The 22,951-nt window shown below is 37.8% G+C and overlaps 1 protein-coding gene across 2 annotated transcripts in view; it reads right to left on the minus strand.

Annotated features, from left to right (window-relative positions):
* The window catches only part of LOC129434000 (serine/threonine-protein kinase BRSK2), a 237,953-nt gene that overhangs the window by 99,406 nt on the left and 115,596 nt on the right, over window positions 1-22,951 (minus strand). For both annotated transcript variants that reach the window (XM_073864685.1, XM_073864684.1), the window contains exon 2: window positions 4,824-4,918. In XM_073864685.1, coding sequence (XP_073720786.1) covers window positions 4,824-4,918 — 95 coding nt within the window. The remainder of the gene's footprint in view (window positions 1-4,823; window positions 4,919-22,951) is intronic.

A 22,951-nucleotide genomic window follows, 5' to 3' on the forward strand; every position in this document is an offset into this window, starting at 1 on the left:
AATTAATTTGATTTCTAAAAATATGTACTGAATTAAACTAAACGTAATCACATTATACACTCTATGCGTACACACCTGTGTGGAAACAGTTTGAGTCCGAAACTGAGATGGCAGGCCAGAGCTCGACATTTTTGTGATGAAATATACAATTTCTGAATGCAGAACTTTTCAGTCATAAAAAACACCTGCAAGGCCTGAAAGAGATCAAGCCTCTGCCAAGAAAAAGTAACGCAAAAGTAACTAAAAAGTAATGTAAGCATTACTTTCCATGAAAAGTAACTAAGAAACGCAATTAGTTACTTTTTTGGGAGTAACTTAATATTGTAATGCATTACTTTTAAAAGTAACTTTCCCCAACACTAAGTGCATCTATGATGTCTTCAGACCATGACTTGCAACATTTTCAAATAGTAGCTATAGCCACGCATTACATTTCCTCACACACACACACTTACTCTTGTGTTATCTATTCACAGCACCTCTTAAACTAAAAGTGAAATCCTTATCTACCTCTCAAACCTTCCGAGACCTCACTTTCTCCTCCAATCCTCCCCTTCTTATAATCCTTAAACATGACTGCTGTGAGTTTTGCCATCTGAATGTGTTGATTTCAAGCTACACGGTTGCGTCCTCCACCTTTATATATAAAATCAGAGGTGTGGACACTCCAATGGCGATTGTGAGAATCTCATTCCCGGCGGTACATGCCGTCTGGTCGTAGGTGCCGGGACAGAAACAGAGAAGGCAACATTTGCATTTAAAAAGGTGACATTTGCAACGTGGCCATGAGGTTCTGGGATAGCACATATTCATCTCAGTGACAGGAAGAATACAATGAGAATGTCAGGAGTCCAACAGCGCACCAAAACACACACACACACACAAAACACAATTCGAAATAATCCCAACACCCCGTCGTCATGCAGAGATACATGGCTTATACAGAAGTAATTACATTACGTGCATTATTTATTGGATATGTGGAATAAATGATAATGTTTAGACCTGAGGAGCAACGATTAGTGAGGAGTCGTATCGTCTTCGTTGTCTTTGATGTGCAATCGGGTCGTCTGGAGTTCAGTGTTGTGTTGTGTGTGCTAATGAGGCTTTAGTGTCATGCCTTCTGATTGGCTGTGCTATCACCTACAGCAGGGGTTCTCAAACTTTTTCGGCGTGCGTCCCCCCCCCCAATGTACAGTGCATCCCTTTGCGCCCCCAACAAAGAAAATGTATGACCTAAAACACTGTAAAATTTTAAATTATACATTGCAGTGCTGTTGGTTAGTTGCCTTATTTTTCTGAAGTTTAATTACACAGAATTTATGATAAATTAATGTATTTTATAAAATGTCATAAAATTGGAGCCCTCCTGGCACCATCTGGTGGCCCCCAGTTTGACAATACAATACAATACAAACCTCATGTACCTAAAGTCTTATAAAAACATGTGTACCCTGACTCCCTGAAGCCAGCAAATCAGATTAGAAGTTGCGGTTTCAGATAATGCTCGCGTTTTTGTGTTCAGTATGCATCGGCCTGTAGGTTTGCTATATGAGACAGATACTAAATCAAAGTCAAACTGGTTTGTTTTGTTATCAAAGTGCATCCTTTGCATTCATTCCAAAGACATTTAGATATGCAATCTAAAATGTAATATTGACTGTGATATTCCTTTAAAATATTAAAGGAAAGTGATGTGATTGTCAAGTATAGTACCCTGTATTTGAAACGTGACCTCAGCATTTAACCCATCCCACATTCACTGCAAGTCATGAATACACACACACCACACAGTGGGCAGGGAGGAACAATTGGGGCAAACTATAGACTGTATAAAACATGGACGTGGTGGACCCACAGGTTTCTGAAAGGTATTTTTGAATCGCTATTTAAGTGTTAGATTCACATGAGAGACCGTAAGGTTGCCCTTTGGAGGAAATGCACCTTGCTTAAGGACACCTCAGTTTAGAGGTCTTCTCGGGTTCAAAGTAATGTACCCGACCCAAAATGATCAGAATAACTTTTTACCTAAACCCGACATGCATAAATCTTTTTTTCAGAAGGACCTGACCCGAGACGAACCCGAGAATAAGACCTGAATCTGACCTGAACCAGTACCCGCACTCACCAGTCAGACAGAAAGAAACCCGGTGGCCTCACATCCAATTTTGCCCGCTGCTCTATTTATTTTACTTAGTTTTCTGACAACAAAATCAAAATAACCGCTAAAATGTACATGTCTGGTCTGGCTCAACGTAAATTAACCTACCGCCAGCCACACGATTTTGCAAGTGCTCTTGGCAAACATAGGGGGGGTTGGAAAAGGACTTGATGCACGCACGCAAGAAAGTTTGGGTCGTCTAGGGTCCGTTTGGCACAAACACATTTATTTTAAATGAACCGAGACCCGATGCCGCTATTATTATACCCCACCCGTGTCCCCGAGGCACACATGAAACTTTTAGGCCCAAACCCACTCGGATCGGACCTCAGGTTTTCGGATCTAATTGGAACCGTGAAGACCTCTACCTCAGTTGCTTCCTCCGTGAAGACCTCTTCCTAAGTTGTTACTTCCGTGAAGACCTCTACTTCAGTTGCTACCTCCGTGAAGACCTCTACCTCAGTTGCTACCTCCGTGAAGACCTCTACCTCAGTTGCTACCTCCGGGAAGACCTCTACCTCAGTTGCTACCTCCGGGAAGACCTCTACCTCAGCTGCTAGCTCCGGGAAAACCTATTCCTCAGTTGCTACTTCCGTGAAGATCTCTACCTCAGTTGCTACCTCCAGAAAGACCTCTACCTCAGTTACTACCTCTGGGAAAACCTCTTTCTCAGTTGCTACTTCCGTGAAGACCTCTACCTCAGCTGCTAGCTCCGGGAAAACCTATTCCTCAGTTGCTCCTTCCGTGAAGACCTCTACCTCGGTTGCTACCTCCGTGAAGACCTCTACCTCAGTTGCTACCTCTGGGAAAACCTCTTTCTCAGTTGCTACTTCCGTGAAGACCTCTACCTCAGTTGCTACCTCCGTGAAGACCTCTACCTCAGTTGCTACCTCCGGGAAAAGCTCTTCTTCAGTTTCTACTTCGGTGAAGACCTGTACCTCAGTTGCTACCTCCGTAAAGACCTCTACCTCAGTTGCTACCTCTGTGAAGACCTCTACCTCAGTTGCTACCTCCGGGAAAGCTCTTCCTCAGTTTCTACTTCGGTGAAGACCTGTACCTCAGTTGCTACCGCCGTAAAGACCTCTACCTCAGTTGCTACCTCGTGAAGACCTCTACCTCAGTTGCTACCTCCGGGAAAAGCTCTTCTTCAGTTTCTACTTCGGTGAAGACCTGTACCTCAGTTGCTACCTCCGTAAAGACCTCTACCTCAGTTGCCACCTCTGTGAAGACCTCTACCTCAGTTGCTACCACCGGGAAAGCTCTTCCTAAGTTTCTACTTCGGTGAAGACCTGTACCTCAGTTGCTACCGCCGTAAAGACCTCTACCTCAGTTGCTACCTCGTGAAGACCTCTACCTCAGTTGCTACCTCCGGGAAAAGCTCTTCTTCAGTTTCTACTTCGGTGAAGACCTGTACCTCAGTTGCTACCTCCGTAAAGACCTCTACCTCAGTTGCTACCTCTGTGAAGACCTCTACCTCAGTTGCTACCACCGGGAAAGCTCTTCCTAAGTTTCTACTTCGGTGAAGACCTGTACCTCAGTTGCTACCGCCGTAAAGACCTCTACCTCAGTTGCTACCTCTGTGAAGACATCTACCTCAGTTGTTACCTCCGGGACGTGACACTGGCAAACTTCGGGTTACAAGCCCGACTCTCTAACCCAGGGGTGCCCAACCCTGCTCCTGGAGGGCTATCGTCCTGCAGACTTCAGTTCCAACCCAGCCCCAACACACCTGTCTGTAATTATCAAGCAACCCTGAACACCTTGATTAGCTGCTTCAGCTGTGTTTGATTGGGGTTGGAGCTAAAATTTGCAGGACGGTAGCCCTCCAGGAACAGGGTTGGGCACCAAAAAGGGAGTCAATCCCCATAGACCCCTATCTTAAAATGTCCAACTTTACAGCAGAAAATAATATCTTTACAGTCTGGTACAAAAAGTGTCTATATAGATAATTTTCCCTTCATGACAACTGTAAGGGGGGTGAATTTCTTTGTAACTTATCGGTTTAATTTATATTAGGCCTTATGCATAATTAAGGGTGTGGCCACTTGAGTGACAGTTGAACTGGCACTGCTGTCACTAGAGTCAAGCTAGGTGGCGACGGCAGGCACCGCCTACTATTGCCTTAAAAAACCATCTCAGAAACCTATGGGTGACATCACGTACACTACGTCCATTTTTTACAGTCTATGGAAATCTGCAAATCTCCAAAAGAACTGCAGCATTTTGAGGTCTTTTAAGATCAAATCCTAATACCAAAATTTGGTTTTCTACTTATTCAAAATTATTTTTTATTATTAGTTTGTATGGGATTCTAAATCAAGCCATTTCCAAATAATAACAAGAATCTCATTATTTAATACGTCTCCCATGAAAGACAATTATCCTTAATCAGGTTTCTGAATCTACAGTTTTAGTCTCTGTGTTCCCATGGCTGCTTTTATCAAAGGAAATAATTACAAGCCAAGTACCACACAGTGTATTGTTTTACGGCCAATAAATAACATCAAGTAGTTGCTATTGTTGTATCCTTTCATTCATTTAAGCTTTACTTCGGTTGACATCTGTACCAATGAAGACCTGAAATTCACAGCATTAGGGGGGATTGAGAACGAGAGACAGAGAGAGAGAGAAAGACATTTCCGTAAAAAGCAGGCGGACTTACCTTCATCAACACAGATTCGCTGAGCTTTTCTCGATTTACGATCTTTATGGCGACTTTCTGACACGTGACACAGTGCACGCCGAGCTTTACAAGACCTAGAGGAAAAGAAATCAAAGACATAGCTTTACAAACAAACACACTTTCACTAGAGCGACTGGCATTTTCAAATAATCACGGTGGTAGGCAATTTATTTAATGTTGTAACATTAAATTAACATCACAATAGCCAAAACCTCTCTTACGGGCCGTATCTTTTTAGATACCCGAACACAAGCAAGTTTCAGGGCACATTTGAAAAGCTTCATTCATATCTGAAGCATAGTACATAAGCAAAACCGTGAATGGAATTAATGGCACGCTTCAACTCGAAGGTTTTCGGGTTTATCACTCCTGACGTGGAGTTTCATGGTGCGCGAGCAGCGCGGCGGCTCGAGAGAATCGTTTTTCAAAGCATTCGCCGCGTGGTTAACACTTTTATTTGTCAAAGTGGTGAATGTTTAGGGTAGTAGCTCCCCTCCCTCCTAGCGACATGTTCAAGGACTGAAGAAAAATTGTTATCCTAAAAGTCTTTTCGTAATTATTAAGCACAGAACAATTCAGCAAAGTTTCTAGCTGCTCTGTAAAGGAGAGCTACAAGGTAAAGAGAGATAAACACCTGTGTGGGGTGAGATAATAAGTGTTTTATTGCCTACAGGTACACGTGAGGTGAACCAGGAGGCGAATTCACGAAGGAGTAACACATTAAAAACGTATGAAGAATGAAGGAGCCATGAAAAGCAACTTAGCTTTTTTACTTTTTGGTAAAAATTTGGGTCACTGTGGGGGTCTCAATTGGTTAAGCATTGCATAAGCAGTGAAAATGTCATGGGTTTGATTATAAAAAATCTTAAAAGAGCAAAGCTATTTCTTTGAAAGCCACTGCAAATCAACGTATTACAAGAACAGCTGTTAGGTTGTCATTTAGGCCAGTGGTTCTCAAACTGGGGGCCGTGGCCCCCAGGGGGTCCGCGAGATGGTGCCAGGGGGGCCAGAGTTTTATGACATTTTATAAAATAAATTAATTTATCATGAATTCTGTGCAATTAAACCTAAACAAATAAGGCTACTAACCAACAGCACTACATTGTATCATTCAATATGTTTTTTTTAATTAAAAGTTGAGTTTTAGAACAGTTTTTTTGTCATACATTTTCTTTGGGGGGGGCACGAAGGAATGTGCCGTACACAAGGGGGGCCGCACGCTGAAAAAGTTTGAGAACCACTGATTTAGGCAATTCCTCACAAAACCAACCAGCTTGCTTAATAAAGGTCCCTTTCTCAAAGTAAAGTCTTAAAGGGATAGTTCACCCAAAAATGAAAATCTGTCTTCATTTACTTGCCCTCATGTTGTTACAAACCGGTATTATATTTTTTGTTTTGCTGAACACAAATGAAAATATTTATCATCAAGCAGGAAACAGGAGCACCATTGGCTTCAATAGTTAGAAAAAAAATACTATGGAAGTAAATGGTGCTCAAAAGCGTTTTGGTTACATTTGCTCAAATATCTTCCTTTGTGTTCAGCAGAAGAAAAAAATCTAATACAAATTTGTAACAAGTTGAAAGTGAGTAAATGATGACATCAGTTTCATTTTTGGGTGAACTATCCCTTTAAAGAAAAAAAGGTCAATAGTGACAACTTCACCAGTAGGGCTGTCGCGATTTTGAAATTTGGCTGACGTTCAATTGCCTAATAAATTGTGATGATTATAACGATTAATTGCCTGTATTGGGGCTTTGGCGATTATTATTGCTTTGACATTTAATTCTCATATAGATTTTTTTGGTCATGAAATAATTTTCACACATTGTTGTGATTATTTAAATGAAAAATTGAAAAAAAATCTCTATTAAAAATCTTTTGCAAGGTTTATCTGGCAGAAAATATAAATACACATAACACATATTTAAAAGTAATTATTTAATGAATATATCTTCAAAAACTGAAAATTCTTCTTAAGAAATAAACACAATAAAATAAACTGACTATATCAGAACAGGCCTTAAATAGTAGCCAATGGTCATTTTAGTACTGGACCACATGCAAAAAAAAATCTATTCCTTACCGATCCTTAAGAATAGCATCCTTCACTTCCCTAAATATGAAATTGCTGTTTTGGAAATGTATGTTTTACCTGGCAGTTCATACTGCTTATCAAAGTTTTGCAGCATTTCTTTAAATGCTGTTTTTCCACTGTATTAAATGGCTTTGCAATGTATTGCGTTACACTGTCAGTTAAGGAACGCTTTCTGATACGGTCTCGTTTATACAGGCGCTGCAGCTCCCCCTTGTGTTTTAGGAGAGATGGCAATCATTGCGGTGATCTTAAATCATCGCAATGAGGTCAAACAATCGCAATGAGACGATTATTTAATCATTATGACAGACAGCCCTAGTCAGCATATGGTTGAGAAACATGGAGACAAACATGCATGTTAGACTTTTAAAAAAATTACATCATCTTATTTAATAAATGAAAAGGAAAAAATGAATTTCTTATCCTTTCATAACCAGTTAAAGTCACTGCAGACACATTCAAGTATGCCCAAACAGTCTATTAATCATTCAAATAGTTCATGTTGTTGTTTGTTCATGATGGTCCTCCATTAAAACAGTGATCATTTATAGACCATTATCAAGCTTTTAAAACCTTTTTCTTTTTTATTCAAAAAATTATTCATTGCATTTTAAGGAAAGATTTGTCTTTCAAACCCCAAATTTTTTACAAGAGGCAGCGAAATCTTCAGCTACTAGGGTTGTGCAATATAGGAGAATGCAGTCAACATCCCTAAGAGAGAGAGAGAGAGAGAGAGAGAGAGAGAGAGAGAGAGAGAGAGAGAGAGAGAGAGAGAGAGAGAGAGAGAGAGAGAGACTACCATTTAAATGTCAACTACAAGTAATTAAACAGTAATGATGTTTGACAGGCAGCTAAACGTATTGTGTGTGGGTAAGCAAAAATAGCATTAGTATGGATATACTGGACAGTACTGTAATCATCACAGGTCAGTGTCCATAAATAAATAAATTAAATCTCATAATGAAGCACATCAAAAAAAAAAAATTCACCCAGAAGATCTGAGAATGTCACTCAAATCCCAGAGGTTTGATTCTATGAGGTTAATGCAGAAACTCATTGTGTGAATTCGACACATTCAGCCGACCACAGGATGGCCACCCACTCTTTATTGATTTTTATTCTTGCCACATGTTCCCAATCAATAATCTTAAAAGAGCTCCTGTCCACAGCGATATCATAATAATGACCCAAAACACAATATTCTCCATGACCTTTAGTTAATATATGCATTTCATTTCTGTCAACATATGAAGACAGCAAAATTCACTAAATAGTTATTTCAGCGCAGAAAGCGGTCTTTTTCACAGACTGTGACATACTGTGGTTCATAAGGTACGATACGTGCTGGTATGTGTAAGGCCGTGTTGTGTGCGTCTACATGCACAGTCTTGCAGCAATTATGCTTAATAAATTGATAATGTGTGGGGTCATGTAAACACGTAAAATGGTTTTATCAGGGAAAGCCCATAAACAGCGTAAGCAAACAATGATTGGCACAGGTAGTTTTTTCTCATCACCCTGATTTTGCGTTGCATGTAAACACTTTAACCGGCTTTCTGGCAGTTTTGTTTAAAGATAAAAATCACACGTGGAAGTATGCTCGACTTAAGCATTTGGCAGAGAAACTGCAAAAATAAAAGCTGATGTTACATTTACAGGTTCTGCAGACATGAGATACAATAGTATAGCTTAAGACAGATTTCCCGTCTCCTTTTTGAACGACTATAGGTCGTGCTATAGGCCATGCTATAGGCGGTACTATACAGTAGGCGGTGACGCCACTGCCTGTGACAAACTTGACAAATCTCCAAATCCCATGTAAACGCAGTTTTCTGCATAGCCAGTTTATTGATTTGCATGTTAAAGCATGAAAACAGATTTCTGTAATAAGTGATTTTTGATAGTTATCTGCTTATTCTGTGCATGTAAAGGTATCAGTCTTTTCAATGTGAAATAATATTTTTTTGCTATATTTACAACACAATTTATGTTGAACAAAACTATATTAAAAATATATTTTGGAGTTTTTGATGATTCATTGAGGAAAAAAACATTGCAATCGGGTGCAAATGTGCAGTGCAGTCAGCCAAATGTTTGCATTTTAAAGTGTTTGCAATCTGTACATTTTGGGGGGTAAAAAAAAATACTTCCCTGATTAGCAATGGCATGATTTCACAGATAATTCTGGTTTGACTTTATTTGACGTCAACGTACGTAAATAAAATAACTCTGTAAGCAACTATTTTTTAAACAGAGGTAGCGATAGAGAGTTAAAATACGGATTGCCATGTGGTGTCGATATCACAGTATGCCAGAATTAGGGCTATTCCGAATACCATTTTTTGAGCTTCGAAGCTCTAGTAGAAATCAAATAGAATATTTGAAGCTTCGGAAGGAGGGGCTGAACATATTTTTCTCTTTAATAAAGGCAGGAATCTCTCTGTGCGTGTGTGTGTGTCTGTCTGTCTGTCTGCAGTTTTATTATGTGGCGAATGTGTTGCTGCGGCCCCAAGGGAGTGTAGTGATTTTTTCGTGCAATAAGGACATGTGACACGTTTAGAATTAATAAACTTTTAATAAACTACAGAACAGCGCAAGCCGTAAGCGACGTGCCTCACGCGTCCTGCGAAAACAGCATTAGTGAAACAAAACACAAGAGCAATACTTTTAATAAGGTAGCCTAACATTTTTTTAACAAACAAACACTCCCTTATCAGAAATTAGCAGCACAGTAATTACTGACAACGTAATTTAAATAAAACAACGAAAATAAATGAACGAAGTATAACAAACTGTAATAAAACAATCAAGTTTATTTACTAACACTTACACCATCCAATATGTTTTTTCATCAGTAGAACAATAAAGAAGATATTTTGCAGAAACCCCAGTGCTCCGTCATGCAAGTCAACCGATCCGCCACTTTAAGCATATATATCCCCATAACTCCGTGTGACATATTGACGTCTTGTGAAGCAAATCAATCAGTTTTTGCAAGAAACTGAACGTTATTTACAACACTATTAGCGTGAATGCCAAAGCAGGAAGCACGCTTTCCGTTCGAGGCGATCTTCTACTGGTGGCGTTTGGTGGCTGTTGGCTATGGATGTTGGTCTCTCTTTGCCACCTATAGAGCGTGAAGCGCACTTCCTGCTTGGCAAAAGCTGTGCATTAACGCTGAAAAAAATATTGATATATATATATTCAAATCTCAAAACTGAAAATCGAATGTCAACCCACGGAACGAATATTCGAATATTCTGGTCTAGCCCTAGCCAGAATGTGCAATAATCTGCCATGTTCTCCACGGCACAGCGTAGTGCTCACGCAAAATGTGCATACTGTAGTTTTGTTGGCATTTGCACTGTGACCCAATTTGTAAAATTTTGTTCGTAAACTTGGGACGCCAAAAGCCACACAAACAGCGTGTGCAAAAAAGATGCTATTCTACATGAATTCCCCCTTTAAAGGATTAGTCCATTTTCTTAAAAGAAAAATCCAGATAATTTACTCACCACCATGTCATCCAAAATGTTGATGTCTTTCTTTGTTTAGTCCAGAAGAAATTATGTTTTTTGAAGAAAACATTGCAGAATTTTTCTAATTTTAATGGACTTTAATAGAACCCAACATTTAATACTTAACTCAAGACGTAACAGTTTTTTTCAACGGAGTTTCAAAGGACTATAAACAATCCCAAACGAGGCATAAGGGTCTTATCTAGCGAAACGATTGTCATTTTTGACAAGAAAAATAAAAAATATGTACTTTTAAACCACAACTTTTCGTCAAGGTCCGGTCCAGCGGTATCTAACGTAAATGCGTAGTGACGTAGGGAGGTCACGTGTTACATATATAAAACGCACATTTGCGGACCATTTTAAACAATAAACTGCCATAAAGACATTAATTAGTATCAGTTGACATACAACAACGTAGGAACGGTCCTCTTTCTCAACACATGTAAACACTGGGGCGGAGTTTCGCGTTCGTCCTCTGTGACCTCTTCACGTGATGACGTATTGCGGTGACGTAGTGGGGTCAGCTGGCGCATCACGACCGGATCTACACGACGAGAAGTTGTGCTTTAAAAGTGTATATTTGTCATTTTTATTGTCAAAAAATGACAAGCGTTTCGCTAGATAAGACCCTTATGCCTCGTTTGGGATTGTTTATAGTCCTTTGAAACTCCGTTGAAAAAAACTGTTAAGTGTTGAATTAAGTATTAAATGTTGGGTTCTATTAAAGTCCATTAAAATTAGAAAAATGTTGCTATGTTTTCTTCAAAAAACATAATTTCTTGTCGACTAAACAAAGAAAGACATCAACATTTTGGATGACATGGTGGTGAGTAAATTATCTGGATTTTTCTTTTAAGAAAATGGACTAATCCTTTAAGATTTACAACCATGAAATCCAACACCTGAGACGGTAAATTTTTTGCATGTAGTCATTTAGCTGAATCTTGTATCCAAAGCGACCAAGTTACCGGTTGTCTTGTATCACACATCAGATGAACGGTTCTAATTGTTACATGCTCAGTTTCTTAACCATATGGTCGAAGCGCAAAGTTGTTATCGAGAAGAGAAAAACAATTTAATGGGTACTAGGCTTTCTTTCTCAGTCAAGTTGCCCGCAGCAACAGCGATAAGTAAAATGTTGAGGTTCAAAAATCTTTATAGCGTAGCTCCCTGCAAACAAGTTCAATGAGACATTAAATGTTAATGAGTAAGCAACAAACAGCAAAAAAGCTTAGGAACATTTTCATTAAAACAAACAGGAAGTTCACACTGCACGAAACATTAAAATAAGATTGTTGTGTTTATGCATTATGTCTGAATATGGCAGCAACCTGATTGCTTACCCACAATGCTTTTAAATTAAAATGCTGGTGGTCATAAATGTGTATATATATTGTTTGCACTGTGACCCAATTTGTAAAATTTTGTTCGTAAACTGGGAGGGGCGTTGCTTCTCAGTGACCAACATTAAGTTGGTTCACAGCCCTACTTTATTACCACTTATTTTCATTCTCAGAAATAAGGAAACAAAAGGTTCCCAATAAAATATTTTAGCTTACTTTATAAATTGTCAGCTTCAGGTCTGTTTAATTAGATTTTACAAGTTTGTGCTTTGAAACTGCTTTGGATTTTGTTGGAAAATAAACCCATTCTCATGATAGGATCATTTCACCTGCGGGCTGTGTGGGCAGCGCTTGTACAAAAAGATGGAGAAAGAAAAAAAGGAAATTATTGAATAGTAGATTTTTCGGGTTATGAAATGTTTTTGGGAGATCAGGGAAAAACATCAGCTTAACTTCCTAGAGAGGGATAAGGAATCAAGTTCAAAGTGTGAAAACATTGGACTGGTCAGATGTCGGGTAGTTTTCCTGGTTAGAAACAAATCATGGGCACAATGCGAAATTCGACACAATAACAAACTTGAGTTTTACGTTTGTGCTTGCGGGGCATCTATGGGCAAACAAGGGTACTGGAATACTTTAAGGTTAGCTAGAGAGTGCACTTTCATGGTTTTTAACTCTTTCCCCGCCAGCGCTTTTTTAAAAAAAGTTGCCAGCCAGTGCCAGCATTTTTAATAATGAAGTTTAATGCCTTGCAAAAATGCTTTCTTTAAATATAAAAACATACAATATATCAAATAAAAGAACAGCCCCTCTGCTTTAAAAAAAATATTATCTCTTAAAAATGGGTAGGCTTTTTCAAAAAGACCAAATTTTGAGCAAAAAGCTGAGATAATTGCATAATTGTGAAGGACTTTTGATAGAGATCAGCTTCAAAGCAATCCTCAAAACATACACTGAGTTTGAACTGTTTGCCCTAAGGGAATACTTCAGGGGATAATAGCCACCTGGGGGATAATAGCGGAAATACGGATTGCCGGAAAAACTTGTCATTGGCAGGGAAGCACTTTTTCTTTATTGACGAGTTAACTCGTCAATGGTGGGGAAAGAGTTAAATATGGTTCAAATGAATTAAAACTATTTTAGCCTTAAGTTACTCAGTCTACCAATTAAAAAAATATATAAAAAAATAAAATATGAATTCGCTCAGACAAAATCATACGTGGCTCTGCCCCCCCCCCCAAACAGTGTTGGGGAAAGTTACTTTTAAAAGTAATGCATTACAATATTAAGTTACTCCCCAAAAAGTAACTGATTGCGTTACTTAGTTACTTTTCAAGTAATGCTTACCTTAGTTTTAAATTACTTTTGCGTTACTTTTTCTTACTTTGCAGGTGTTTTTTATGACTGACAAGCTCTGCATTCAGAAATTGCATTTTCCATCGCAAAAATGTCAAGCTCGGGTCTGCCATTTCCATTTCTGACTGTTCACGCATACACTGAAAAAAATGATTCATTGAATTTAATCAATTTTTTTAAGGTAAGTGGTTGCAATCAATTTATTTAAGCTACATTTAAACAAAAAAAGTATTAGTAAAGTAAAATAAAATAAAAAACTTTTGTTTAAATGTAGCTTAAATAAATTGATTGCAACCACTTATCTTTAAAAAATTGATTAAATTCAATGAATAATTTTTTTTAGTGTAGAGTGTGTAATTCGATGTTAATATGTTCAGTTTAATACACACTGAAAAAAATGATTCATTGAATTTAATTAATTTTTTTAAGGTAAGTGGTTGCAATCAATTTATTTAAGCTACATTTAAACAAAAGTTTTATATGTAATTTTACGTTACTAATCTTTTTTGTTTAAATGTAGCTTAAAAAAATTGATTGCAACCACTTACCTTAAAAAAATGATTAAATTCAATGAATCATTTTTTTCAGTGCAGTACATTGTTTTTTTAACATCTAATTAATTAAACTGAAAAGTTACTTGCATTACTTAAAAAAAGTAACTCAAATATTAATGTGTACATTTTTAAACTACACTGAAAAAAATGATTCATTGAATTTAATAAATTTTTTAAGGTAAGTGGTTGCAATCAATTTATTTAAGCTACATTTTAACAAAAGTTATATATTTTTTTTACTTTACTTATCTTTTTTGTTTAAATGTAGCTTAAAAAAATTGATTGCAACCACTTACCTTAAAAAAATGGATTAAATTCAATGAATCATTTTTTTCAGTGTAATGCGTTACTTTACTAGTATACTTCAGAAAAGTAATATTATTACGTAATGCAAGTTACTTGTAATACGTTACCCCCAACACTGCTTTTGGGTAACATTTTTTATGGACCTCACTATATGTAAAGGGGTATTGCCACGTTGGGAAAGGATGCTAACATACCGTCACAACCAAGAAACGTCCTCACAGTTTTCTAGATTGTCACTGTAGCAGTAAAGTTTGCCTTCAGAGGAATTACTGAAACAGCAAAACCTGTTAATTAAACTTTTTGTAGTGTACTTGCTGCAGTTCTGGATCTGAACAATGCTACCTAAAATATCCACCAGACCACAAGTTTCTTGCACCCCTTCACATACAGTAAGTGTCTCCCAAAACCGCCTCCTTATTCAAATGAGCCCCTCAAAAATTATTCATAAGGCTACAATTATGCATTCCTTTTGCTGACGCTGAGTTCGAGGCATTAAAAATAGATCTGAGTAGAACAGCAGCACGAGCCCCAGAGGAGTCACGCCGCCGTGTTTTGACTGCCTTCTTTTTCCCACCATCGCAAGATCCGCAACACTCTCGGCCTGTCGTCCAGAAGGACGTTTTTCCTGACAGGCCCAAACTCGCAGTCCCCATCATGCGGAGGAAATCTAAGTCCCTCACGACAGTGGAGTTAAATTCGGTTGATGGGAAGTACGGGGGTATCGCCGAAAGCGTTTTTCCGCTCGTCTTCAAAAGCAGGAGAATTCACCACCTGCAACTTCCAGAGCTGGAGTTTTCTCTGCAGTGCATGTGCGCATGCTTTTGTATATGTGGGCGACTGTCATTTACATCAACAGACCTTTACTCCTGTGATACCTTCCACCCAGTAGGGGTGATCAAATTTTGAGGAGGTGCATGCATACATTTGAATGTCAATTAGGCTGTGTGACAGGTCTGGCGACGTGTGCAGACAGTCAAGTGTGTGGTTGTTAAAGCCAAAGCGTTCACGAATGACAAACTGGGCTGCCTTTGCTTGGTTCCAAAACCGAGTGAGCCGCCTATATAGGTGGCATTTTTAGTCATGCTCTCGACACAATGACCGTTCAATACCAGGTCACCACATGACCAGTTTACAAAAAGATTAAGGATGTTTTCCGTTAAACTTTTTAAGCAGCGTTTTACTCAGAAATGCAACTATAACACGCACGCATGGATGCGGATGGTGTGTGTTTGCGGGTATGATCAGGGACTCAGCAGATAATGTTAGCTGCCGAACAGATCAGCACAAGCCTGCACAAATGTGTAATGCAGCCAACCAATGAGGTTTGCACATCTTCCATGATATGTTTATCCCATCATTGATGATGTAACGTTACGCAACAGCCCGTTAAACTTGGTTTGTGTTTACAGTCGAACCACACGCATAAAAAGCATCTTAAATAGCAAACCAGCATACTGTATCCAAGGCCTTTAGTATGCCTGGTCATGTAGGTCAGTGGTTCCCAAACTTTTTCAGCGTGCGGCCCCGCTTGTGTACAGTGCATTCCTTCGCGGCCCCCCAAAGAAAATTAGTGACAAAAAACTGTTCTAAAACTCAACATTTTAATTAAAAAAAAAATTAATTATACAAAAAAGTAGTGCTTTTATTTTATACACTTTTAAAGCACAACTTCTCGTCTAGATCCAGTCGTGATGCGCCAGCGTGACCCCAAGCAATACGTCATGATGTCAAGACGTCGAACGCGAAACTCCGCCCCAGTGTTTACAAGTGTGGAGAAAGAGGATCGTTCCGACGTTGTTGTATGTCAACTGATACTAATTAATGTCTTTGTGTCAGTTTATTGTTTACAATGGTCCGCAAATGTGCGTTTTATATATGTAACACGTGACCTCCCTAAGTCCCTACACATTTACGTTAGGTCGCGCTGGACCGGACCTAGACAAAATGTTGTGGTTTAAAAGAGCATATTTTTTATTTTTCTTGTCAAAAATGACAATCGTTTTGCTAGATAAGACCCTGTTTATAGTCCTTTGAAACTCAGTTTAAAAAAACTGTTATGTGTTGAGTTAAGTATTAAGTGTTGGGCTCTATTAAAGTCCATTAAAAGGAGAAAAATCCTGCAATGTTTTCCTCAAAAAACATAATTTCTTCTCGACTGAACAAAGAAAGACATCAACATTTTGGATGACATGGTGGTGAGTAAATTATCTGCATTTTTCTTTTAAGAAAATGGAATGTTCCTTTAAGATTAAAACTCAATATGTTTGTTGATTTATATTTTGACATTTAAAGATGCTTTACTATTTAAAGGCTGCACAAAAAAATTTGTTTTCAAGGCTTTATATATATATATATATATATATATATATATATATATATATATATATATATATATATATATATATATATATATATATATATATATATATATATATATATAAACGATTATATTATTAAAACTCAATGTGTGGCTTTTGCACTTTTAAAAGTACACTTCTACACATGAATACCCTAATTTAGGGTTTGTATTTAGCATAATAAGTGAAAAATCGAAGTAAATAGATATTAAGGTTTTTATTTAATTAGTCGATTATTAAAAAAAAAAGAATCGCTCGATTAATCGATTAGGAAAACATAGTTAGTTGTAGTCATATTGACCACTAAATAAACACAAAATATAAACCTATCGTTTCACTTCAGAAGACACATATTAACCCATTATAGTTATTTAAATTACCAAATGGATTACATTAATGATGAATGTTTGTGCTTTTCAGAGCTTCGCCATCTTGACCCCCATATAAAAAGATAACATGACAGCCTTTTAATATATTATTCTTTGTGTATGTACATCTTATATGCACTGTTAGATGTCGCTGTAGATTTAGCAGTCAGTACTGTAAAAATCCACAGTACTATACTGTATGCGTACATTACAGTAAAGTACCATAAAAATAGACAAACATTGTAAAAATACAGTAAAGTACTGCTTTATAACTATACAGTACTAGTTTGTGTACCGTAAAACTGCATTACAGTACAGTACAGTAAAACCAAAATACAGTAAAAAGTAGGGCTGTCAAAAGATAAATAAACACAATACAATCCCAAATATATTATGCAAACACAAACTTTCATTTTGTATGCGATTAATCACGATTAATCTTTTGACAGCCCTAGTAAAACGTTATGTGTTTTTTTAATATCCACCTTATAAAATCAAAACGAATATAATAATATAAATTGTCTTTAATAGAAATGAAGAGTTTCGTTGCAAAACGAGATAAATCCGTTTTCAAAATTTTTGTCAAAACATGTTTCATATTATGTTATCATGTTATTATTTTGTTTTATGGTGCTACTTAGCTGTATTTTTTAAATTATGAAGGTTTAAATCAAAACAAACCAACCTCAGTTGATTTGATATTAATTGGAATGCACACCCCAAAGACGAGATTTCTGAAAAATGTAAAAAACGGAGTTATCACGTTTTGCAACGAAACTCTTCAAATATTTCTTTTTTATTAGGTCACATCTTATGTTACATCAGGAATGTGTTTAGTCACTGTGGATGTGATTGCATCATCGCATTAGCACATGCTCATCTTCAACAGTCAGTTTTGTTATGTTGCCTGCTGCGGTGAAGCGTGTGTACCACCCGTGGCTTAACTCCCAGACTCAAAGCACATCTCCTGTTTTTGAAGCAGAGATCCACTGCAGTGAAGCTCCACACTTCTATCTGGAGAAAGGAACGCTACCGCTGAGGGTTTGGAAAGGACACTTCTTTTTATCCACTAGAAGATATGAGATGTTATCCGTATCTCGCTGCTCCTTTCGGTATGATATAAACATCTATGTACGTATATACTGTGTGTGTGTCTACTATACATGCATTAAACACGATATGTAAATATTCAGATTCCACAAATAATAAATGATAAGAGCTTTGAAGGAAAACGTCAAGTCCGCTCACACACAGAGAAAAAGTTTAAAATCCAGATTTATCTATTTCTTCATATCCCTGCTTCACCCATCCTAAAATCTCAATCACTGCTGGAGATGAAGACATCAGAGGAGCGAGACATTTTAAAGGGGATCATCTTGGCTGGATCGATGTACAAGGATTATGATCAACCGCAGCTTGAGTCTCTCACAGCCTCATTTATCCTACGTTCGGCATGTGTCGCACGGCATGGTGGCCGAATAGCCCTAAATACCCCGAAAAGCTATTACACGGCCTCTGCTGGGTTTTTACTTGGTATATACTGGTATTTACTCACAAGGTGAAATAGGGTGTTGACTGCTACAAATATAAGGCATTTTTTATTAGGGTTGTTTGTTTTTTGTGAAATAAATAAAAACAAACAAGCAGACGAAACATTTTATTTACACAATAGTGTACATTTTTTGCTATTGGGTAACTTGTGTTCTTCAAGCTGAAATCTGTAATTTTGAGCCAGCATATAAATAAACTGTTCAAATTGTGTTTCTTTACTTCACTGTGATTTGAATAACAATTGAAGTGTATAATAATGATTTACAAATTTAGCTGTCTAGTATGACTTTGTAGGTCAGTTTAAAGGTCACGTTCTTTCTGATCCCATTTTTTAAACACTAGTTAGTGTGCAATGTTGCTGTTAGAGCATAAATAATACCTGTAAAATGATAAAGCTCAAAGTTCACTGTCAGGCGATATATTTTCTTTAACAGAATTCGCCTTTCAAAGCCTACAGCGAACGGCCGGTTTGGACTACAGCCCTCTACTTCCTGCATTAATGATGTCACTAGAACAGTTTTTTGACTAAACTCCACCCACAGGAATACATCAGTCACCAGCTAAGCTAACGGCAAGCTAAGCTGCTATCGAATCACAAGATACTTAACAAACTACACAATCAGAACTCGATACGTATTTCTGAAGGAGGGACTTCATAGAAGACATCAGCCCGTTTTGAGGACAGTGAAAACAGCGCTATACAAATAAGTCAATTGTGTAAAAAATACCGTGTTTTTTTACACATGAAACATGTACACATGTTATATTGCACACTGTAAACACAATCAACGCTTTAAAAACACAGAAAAAACGGGACCTTTAACATTATTTGACTTTAAAGCTGCCGTTTTTCGTAATCCTTTTTTTTTTACTTTAGTTGGTGTGTAAAGCTGCACGCAGACTAGCAGCCAGTCTCATTGATTTCAATTGAAGGCTGGCGACTTTGGGTGACACGAGCGACAGGGACCCTTGGGACAAAGTTGAGAATGCAAATTTATGCAAATTATGAGGAACTTTTGAGAGCGACTACCAATGAGAACAAAGCAGGGGGGTTCACGTTATCCGACTCTCGTCAGTTACTGGAGTGGACGGTACTCATTTTATGACAACCAGATTTAGACACGCCTCCTAACGTCCTCATTGAATATAAGTAAATTGCGTGCAAAAAATTTCGCTTTTTACAAACGAAAAATGAACACGTTATTTTGCGCACCGTCAAACACAATCAAAGCTTCGAAAATGCAGAAAAACGGGACGTTTAACGTAAAGATAAGTATAAAGTAGCATACCATTTTATGTTTTAAGAAGAGACATCTGGAGTAAACCACCTTAATCATGGTAAAAATCACTGTACAGCATGGCCATAAGAAGCTTAATGCTTTTACAAACTGTGACAACTATAAGACAGTTATGTTTAAAGCTGCGTATTTTTTAAACAAACAAAAAGCGGCAGATATTGTTCAGAGGACTTTTTTCAGATATATAACTTTTAAGAAAACCTTCTTACTGTCATGACAGATGCACTCTTATGATGTGATCACAAACTTCAGATTATTCCACGCAGAGTTCGGAAAATTATTTAGTAAAAAACTGCAATTTTACAGTATAAACAGAGATGGCGACAGTGAGGTAAAAGTTGCAGATTCCAGGCTTAAATATAACGCATTAAAGCACACATATTTCATTGCTAAAAAAACATTATTTTGTATAATACAATGTGTTTGCTTAGTTTATGGTTAAAAATAGGGATGTCCCGATTTTACCTTCCAATCAGGACTCGGATACATATGCAGGGTTTAAATTGGGCCAGGACCGTCCGGGGCTAAGCCCGGCACACCTACTGAAGGTCTTGCTCTGCTCCGCGCCAGTGTATGCGCTGCGCTGGTGCGTGTGAACTGACGCGAATAATGACGTGTTTTCATTCATAGGCTTCACACACTCGTGCATGCGGTGCACCCACGACAAAACCGGGTTTTTACCGCTCATTTAAACGACGCGTCGATCGTTTTTGTCACTATGTGCTCAGTTAATCTACATCAGTACGCAGCTCTGTGTCTCACTCAGAACCTCAAGAACGCGCATTCGCGCAGGAGGATCACATTACACATTGTACAGATGAGAGATAGAGAGAGAGGTAAAAATGGTGCACACGTCGAAAAAACTTAATAGAAGTGTAGAAACATCGTATTAAAGTATGTATAGCCATGTCAATCATCTCATTACAATATGTTAACTAGACAACTGGATACAACTTATTGTATAGTTTAATAAAATAATGTATTTTGATTATACAAATCAATTACAACCCAACTATAGTGATTGTTTAACTAACTGCTGACCAGCTTAGGGAATCTCTATTGCTAATTTATAAGACATATTGCTGAATGTTACAGATTAAAGATGTTGTTTTTCTTGCTAATTGAGTCTTTTCTGATAGCCTAGAATTATTCAAGGAGGTGGAGTCTTATAACTTCCTTCAAAGTTTGATCAATTGTGCATAATGACATGTGCAACAAATGCATATAGGGTGTCAGACTCATAGATTTGCATAATTTAAAGTTCAGGTTTTAAAGTTTGGGTCAATTTGTTGCACAGCTTTAAAGCTGAAAGTTATCAAATCCTATCAGAGGTCCAAAATGTCATTGAAACACACCAGTGGCTTTGCTGTCATCAGGATAAAACATGTTACCCCTCGAACCCTCCCTCTCAACAGAGCATCCCCACAAAACAAATCCCAATATAACCCCTGAACATATACTATATTATATTCTCATTATTTTTTAACACATCAATAGTTATGCGCTGGCACAGAGTTAGACCCTTTTGACTCCACACAGAAACAGCAACGCGTGCGGCATGACATAAGGAACATCCTGGATCTGTTTTTTCGCTCTTCTTTATTCTTTTTTTTATGTATTATAGAAGTATCGGATCGGGACTCTGTATCGGCAGTGACTAATATTATTATTACAAAATATTAGGGATGTTACGGTATCATAATTCACGGTATAGTAGTATTTCGGCATGATGCCCACTGTACGGTATTTATTGAACCATTTACAGGAAGGAAAAAACAAATGAAGACTTGGAAAAACTGCCATAAGTGTTCATTAAACAAGACTTAACATTAAAATGATGTACAAAGTGTAGTGTAGTCTTTACAATTTTCTTAAAAAAGAAAAAAATAATTAGACCATGTAATAAAATAGAAAAATAAAGTTTCAGTTTAGTTTGTCAAGTATAAACAACAAGTGGCACACATGGGATTATGGGAATTGTAGTTCCCCCGTCTCCGTCCACTCGCTACACTTGGGCGAAAAAACTACACTTGTTGCCCGGAAGACCTTACGTTTTATCGAATCATGTGACCACGATGATTCAGAAAATTTGATACTAGAATACCGCAAAATGTATAATACCGTTACATCCCTCAGATTAAAATGACCCCAAATGTTTAAAACAATTTCCACAACAGAAATGTCCAAAAATTAAACCAAACCGAATCGAAAACTGGAAATTGTGTTAATGCTGTTCAGAAAAATATGAAAACTCTCCTGCGATGCACTGTTAGACAACTAGGATAAATGAAACTAGTGAAAATATGAAAGTTTCTAGACCTGAAAAAACATCCTCAGCTCATCTTGGATGAATTCTGAGTATGCATCATTAAGTCCTTGCTGCTGTAGGAAACCAACCAAGCTTCTTTAATGAAAATGTTTGCTGCTTATTTTGGGAGTCTGTTTTCTTGCCCTCCAGACACGCTCTGTACAACGTATTGAACCTTCATAAGTGTTCACCACACATAAACAAGCTAATTACAAGCCCAAGTTTCATTACAATTCATGAGGTCAACTTAAATTTTAATAAGTCGATATATACCGATTATTGTTGCCAACTGCCTGAAGGTTAGTACGGCTAAGGAAGGAAAGCTAAACCCCACTGCTCGACAGATCCCGGGTATCAGCGTGCACATATGGCGCGGTGAAATTAATCAAGCGGCCCGAACTTCCTCATCTATTCTTCGACTTCATTTGTTCCATTAATGGTGTTTTTGTGCCATTGTTCTCTATGAGTTATTTACCACCATCAAAAGGGCTTATGGGAAGCCACGGTGAGGTGCATTCCTTTACAAGCCCCAATTTCATGCAAGGATTTGATGACTTTCTTGGTATAGAACAGAAAAGTCGAAGTCAAACAACCTTCTTTAATTGAAAACTAATTTCTGATAGCCACGAGGGGACAGATATTGGTTTCGTACGTAAGTGATTGTAAATGAATTAACAAACTTTAATTAAAAGGTGATGGGGCGCTTTGATTATTCAATGCGTTACGAACTCGGCACGCTGGCAAAGTCAAGCGAAGAACTTTTCGCATATAAGTCGAGGTTCCATCAATATGGTGTAGTTGAAGGTCATTACCATACTGTATGCTGGCGAACAGTTTAAAGTATTTGAGGCACAAAGGCCGAAACCGGAGTTGGAGGGGGGCGAAGGTGTGCACGTGGATTTGCATGAAAGTCGCTTTAATTGACTCGGGTCTGTGCGGAGCGATAACCTCCTGCTGTGTGAAAAGAGCACATGTCAAAAATCCCTACTACCTCTGAGTGGTCTAACATGTTCAAAGCAGACAGCGCGGTTGGAGGTGCTGCCCGCTGA

The sequence above is a fragment of the Misgurnus anguillicaudatus genome, unplaced genomic scaffold, assembly GCF_027580225.2.
Source record: "Misgurnus anguillicaudatus unplaced genomic scaffold, ASM2758022v2 HiC_scaffold_27, whole genome shotgun sequence".
Lineage (NCBI taxonomy): Eukaryota > Metazoa > Chordata > Actinopteri > Cypriniformes > Cobitidae > Misgurnus > Misgurnus anguillicaudatus.